This window comes from Sinocyclocheilus rhinocerous, unplaced genomic scaffold, assembly GCF_001515625.1.
Source record: "Sinocyclocheilus rhinocerous isolate Xijiao unplaced genomic scaffold, SAMN03320098_v1.1 scaffold1099, whole genome shotgun sequence".
NCBI classification, from domain to species: Eukaryota; Metazoa; Chordata; class Actinopteri; order Cypriniformes; family Cyprinidae; genus Sinocyclocheilus; species Sinocyclocheilus rhinocerous.
The window spans coordinates 595,445-601,494 of NW_015634461.1; the positions used below are offsets into that span (position 1 = coordinate 595,445).

The 6,050-nt window shown below is 42.9% G+C and overlaps 1 protein-coding gene across 1 annotated transcript in view; it reads left to right on the top strand.

Annotated features, from left to right (window-relative positions):
* The window catches only part of LOC107745573 (uncharacterized), an 18,907-nt gene that overhangs the window by 6,686 nt on the left and 6,171 nt on the right, over positions 1 to 6,050 (top strand). Inside the window, exons 5-9 of the mRNA XM_016559463.1 lie at positions 2 to 188; positions 300 to 662; positions 825 to 1,015; positions 3,375 to 3,711; positions 3,891 to 4,515. Of these exons, the coding sequence (XP_016414949.1) occupies positions 2 to 188; positions 300 to 662; positions 825 to 1,015; positions 3,375 to 3,711; positions 3,891 to 4,515 (1,703 nt within the window). The remainder of the gene's footprint in view (position 1; positions 189 to 299; positions 663 to 824; positions 1,016 to 3,374; positions 3,712 to 3,890; positions 4,516 to 6,050) is intronic.

Genomic DNA, 6,050 nt, shown 5'->3' on the forward strand with positions numbered 1-6,050 from the left:
CAGCATCCTCATCCACGGCCATCTACACGCCGGCATCTTCATCCACGGCCATCTACACGCCAACATCTTCATCCACGGCCATCTACATGCCAGCAGCATCAGCATCAGCCACATACACACAGGCATCAAAGAAGTCCTCATCCACATCCATAAGTCACATTTCCTCTGCAGAACCATGTGACTCCCCAGTGAGTAATATTTACATACGCAAATGTATTAACCATAAATGATTATAATTGGAATTAAATTATGGTTGTGTATTATTTTGTAATTACGTTTTCTGTTTTGACATGTTTCAGGTCGAGCTGGAGGGTTGGGTGCGACTGTGGGAAAATCCCAACGGCATCCCACCAGCTGACCTCTCCTGGGTGAAGGACGACCCCGAGCGAGGACTCTTTGGCCCCATTCAGGTGTATCGTGACAACACCGGTGTATTGAAGAGGAGTCGAGCACTAAAATCTGACCGGATGTGGTTTTACCCTCCAGAACCTCCAGGCTACATTAGTGGTCCCCTGCCAACTCCGCATCTCTTTTTTCGAAGTCGCGTTTTTGTGTGGCAGCCTGTTGGAGTATGGAAATACTTACTGAAGTGTCCTCGGGGTGCAGAATGTGTGGGTCAAGGAAAGGCTGTGTACCTTTACAATTCGGGCTACCACACCAGGGTATTATATATTTTTAATTAGATTTGTTAATAGTACAGTTCCTTGCAACGCAACAATTTAATGATTTGTTTTTATGCAAGTACACCTACAGATGAAATCAAACAATGCACTGCTGTTTGTAATAGCATATTAAATATTAATAAATGTTTTTTGATATTGCAGGTTTGTCACATTTGTGATGTATCCAGCTGGTATTGTATGCTGACGGAGGTCCTGTGCTGTGGCCAGTGCACCAAAGCAGCCAGGGGTCGTGGCAGTGGCAAGGTGGGGCATTGGTTGGCATGGGATCCTGCTATCCTGTGCCAACTCAGTGAGGCTCACCAAGCCATGTTCCCTGCTGTCCTCACAGACACGTGAGTACACTGAACATTGGTGTAAACCTAACATGCCTTGAATTAGTTGCACTAGCCACTGTCGTACGGGGGCCGAGAGAGCTCAATGCGCTGCAAATGAAAAAAAAAAAACACATGCAAATTAAGAAAACATCTTCATCAATTTGACAACACATGTGCTGCAAATACTCACAATGGGACAAAATACAGAAATGTGCTGCAAATACTCACAACGTGACAAAATACAGAAACATGCTGCAAATACTCACAACACAATTAAATACAGAAACACGCTGCAAATACTCACAACACTATTAAATACACTCACATACTCACAACCAAATACAAAAACGCACTGCAAATACTCACAACCAGTGCTGGGCAAGTTACTCTGAAAATGTAATCAAATTACTGATTACTCCTTTTAAACAGTAAGTTATCACATTACTGTTCTGATTACTTTATTTCAAAAGTAATTAGTAATTGGTTACGTTATGATACCCGCCCGCAGCAGCACTCGCCCATCTTCTCCCACGCCGCACTCTGTTGCGTCGGGTCTCGCGGGACCAGGTCTCTAATCCACTGGCACTTGACTCGACAGTGCGTGTGCTACATCCTTTTTACAATCTGACTTGACAATCTCTAGATTATAAAACACTGCATTCTGTCAGCAATGTTACGCGGCAGCAACGTATTGAGACCTGTAACTATTCTATAATTACTATTTTGAAAATTATAACGCGTTAAATTACTCCATTACTTAAAGTTATCAAATTACAGTAACGCGTTACTAAGTAATGCGTTACTGCCCAACACTGCTCACAACACAACCAAATACAGAAACGCGCTGCAAGTACTCACAACCAAATACAAAAACGCACTGCAAATACTCGCAACCAAATACAGAAACGCGCTGCAAATACTCACAACCAAATACAGAAACGTGCTGCAAATACTCACAGCCAAATACAGAAATGTGCTGCAAATACTCACAACCAAATACAGAAATGCGCTGCAAATACTCACAACCAAATACAGAAACTCGCTGCAAATACTCACAGCCAAATACAGAAATGTGCTGCAAATACTCACAACCAAATACAGAAACGCGCTGCAAATACTCACAGCCAAATACAGAAACACGCTGCAAATACTCACAACCAAATACAAAAACGCACTGCAAATACTCACAACACAACCAAATACAGAAACGCGCTGCAAATACTCACAACCAAATACAGAAACGCGCTGCAAATACTCACAACATAACCAAATACAGAAATGCGCTGCAAATACCCATAATGCAACAAAATACAGAAACACACTGCAAATACTCACATCCAAATACAAAAACGCACTGCAATTACTCACAACACAACCAAATACAGAGACGTGCTGCAAATACGCACAACACGAACAAATACAGAAACACGCTGCAAATATGCACAGACCACATCGGAAATGTTTAAGGGAACTGCAACAAGTGCCAAACCTGGGACATGCTTATCAATGTCTACTCTGAGATTTTTGCTTATTTTAACATTCTGATCGTATGATTCATTAGCTTTTTTGGATATTATTAGCCTAAATAAACTGATAATATACACAATTACTGTAAATGTGAAACATTATGTAAACGTTAGGTAAGCTGGCTAACTTACTTTTACAACTTCCCTTACAAAAATTAACCATGGTTTTACTATAAGAAATATTAATTTATTTGCCTATTTACTACCATTTGTATAACCACAGTTTTACTACAAATGAATTTGTGGTTACCATGTTTTTTTTATTTTTATAGTAAAACCATGGTTAATTTCCGTAAGGGTTCCGTTGTGGTCTGTGGTCTATTTGCAACGCATTCCTGTATTTGGTTGTGTTGAGAGTATTTGCAGCGCATTTCTGTTTTTGCAGCACGTTTTTGTATTTAGTTGTGTTGCGAGTATTTGCAGCATGTTTTCAAATTTGGTTGTGTTGTATTTGTAGCCCGTTTCTGTTTTTGCTGCGTGTTTTTGTATTTGGTTGTGTTGTGAGTATTTGCAGTGCGTTTCTGTTTTTGCTGCGTGTTTTTGTATTTGGTTGTGTTGTGAGTATTTGCAGTGCGTTTCTGTTTTTGCTGCGTGTTTTTGTATTTGGTTGTGTTGTGAGTATTTGCAGTGCGTTTCTGTTTTTGCTGCGTGTTTTTGTATTTGGTTGTGTTGTGAGTATTTGCAGTGCGTTTCTGTTTTTGCTGTGTGTTTTTGTATTTGGTTGTGTTGCAAGTATTTGCAGCACGTGTGCTGTCAAACTGATGAAGATGCTTTCTTAATTTAATGTTGCTTTTTTCTATTTGCTTTCTCGGCCACCGTACTGCCGGCTTATTAATCATAACACTTTACAGGCGTGGTGTGGACAAAAACGTGGTGTGCCTTCTGCGGAACTGGACTGAAGGGAACACCATGGTGAAGGTGTGGCGACAAATCCAGGAGAATCACTTTGATGAGTATCTCCACAGAAAAGACCTGTACACCACACTCCTCATGACTATTACAAAGCCTGGGGGGATCGTGTCAGCCTTAGGACACAAGTTTGAAGCTCCACCTCCTCCAAGAGAGCTGCCCTCTGCTCGTCTTCTTCGTCATGCCTCCCTGCTGGCAGAGGCCAACAACGTACAGGACTACAGGGACCAGATTCTCTCCACTTTTGGCACAGTGCTAAAAATGGGCTCCACTAAAAAGGTACGTACAAAACAGCGTAATGCATGCCCGATAAATACCATTTATCTTGATATTTTATGTTATTTCAGACCTGTATGACTTTGTTTTTATCAGCTGAACACAAAAGAAGTGCATAGAGTGTATTAGTAGCAAATCTCAGTCTGGAAATATCCGAGTCTCAGACTTTTTCCATTTTGCAGGTGGTGAAGAAGCTGTCTGGAGAGGGTAAAGGCTCAGCTGAGTGGTTTACCAGTATAGGCAATGAGAATACCCATATTGTCTCGTTTGTTCTCACGTGTGAGGAGTCCATCGAGTGCCTGGAGCCCATGTGTCGTGGAGTAATGGACAGGTTCCAGCAGGCCAATCAACCTGTGCCTAAAATCCTGTATGTTGACCGTGGGTGTTGCCGTGCACAAGGCCGAGCTGCCATGGAGACCTTGTTCCTAGATTGGGTAGATAATGGTATGGTCGTGTGTCTGGACATATTTCATTGGATCCATCGTTTTGATGCGGCCATTTGCACTGACAGCCATTCTAAGTATGCGGTGTTCAAGTCTGCCCTAGCAGGAGCGGTGCTGGCATACAATCGCACTGACTTAGAGCTGCTCATCAAAGCCGTCAAAGCAAAGGACCCAGGAACTTTTAACTCTGTCACTGATGAAGATATGGTGCGACTTTATGTGTCAAAAGAACAACTGAAGCACCACGTCCGCAGAGTTACACTTGGGGCTCAGGAGACCTTCCGGCTAGTCCAGATAGCCATCGATGAACTCAAAGGTCCTGCTGGGCTAGACGAAAGCGGAGTCAGCCTCTTCAAGTCACCAGGTATATAATGTGATGTAAACATAGAAAATGTTATACACTGCCGTTCAAAAGTTTGGAATCCGTAAGATTTTTAATGTTTTTTAATGGAGTTAGATTATATTAAAATAGAAAACTGATTTTAAATTGCAATAATATTTTACAAAATATTTTTTTTTCTATATTTTTGATCAAATAGATACAACCTTGATGTGCATAAGAAACTTTAAAAAACATTAAAGATCTTACTGATCCCAAACTTTTGAAGGCAGTGTATATATATTAGGGCTGCACGATTATGACAAAAATCATAATTGTCGATTATTCCCTTGAAATTATAATTGCGATTATAACAATTTTTATTGAGTGATGTTTATACCATTGTTTAAAGAAACGGCATGCTAAATTTTTATATAGTAAATAAACGAGCAGAAAATGTCTCGGGTTAAGCATGTAACCATGGTTCCCTGAGAGGGAACGAGACACTGGGGAATGCAGCCTGCATGACCGGTGTCTGAAGCACGTGTGAAATAACGCCAATCTATTGGTCCACATGGCCCATGACGTCATAGGCAGGGTGCCCGGAAGTAAAAAAAGGACACCTGCTGAATACGTCATCCACTTAGCTGTCTGAAGGAGACATAAACAGACAGGCCGAAGGAATGGCAAGGGGGGGGGCAGCGTCTCGTTCCCTCTTGGGGAACTATGGTTACATGCGTAACCCGAGACGTTCCCCTTCTAGGGAACTCCACACTGTGCCCCCTAGGGGGTACATTGGGGTACGAAATCGAACCAAGCCATGCCGAGGCGCATGCCTGTCCACCTGGTGGGAGAGCACCAAGGAAGCGACATACATACACCAAGCCTTTCCTCAGAAAGGGGCCATGCCACTGACGCCACGGGCTGCTCACGCAACTTGGCAGAAATGGGGGAACCCGGATAAATCAAGGGGAGCATCCCACCCAAGTAGGAACACAGCAGTCCTCAGATAGCTATGCTATGTGAGCAATACTAGCCTGGATACACAAGACCACTTAAGAGGCTAACTAGAAAGCCTCTAGAGGAGCTCAAGAGATCGCCACTTAAATCCCAGGTAATGAGAGTAGCTGCTGAGCTAGAACACGGCTATCCTCAGATAGCTATGTCCTAAAGGTCTTATGAAGGCTTGTAGACCAGAATAACATACACAGCTAGCCTAGATAGCCTTCCTGCAGAGCTGCCCAGACCACAGAGAGTGGGCTATCTGCTTACAACCCTAACAGAGGAGATAGCACTGTCTAGGCAAGCACTCAAGGAGACTGCTACTTAAAGACCCTAAGAAGGGGAGCAGTCACTGAGCTAGCACATAGATATCCTCAGATAGCTATGTACCTAGGAAGGGCTACCAGAAGGGGGACCGACTGAAACTACCCAGACCACAAAGAGTAGGCTGTCTACTTACAACCCAAAGAGGGGAGACAGCACTGTCTAGGTAAGGGCTCAAGAGACTGCTACTTAAAAACCCTAAGCAGGGGAGCAATCACTGAGCTAGCACATAGCTATCCTCAGATAGCTAGGCT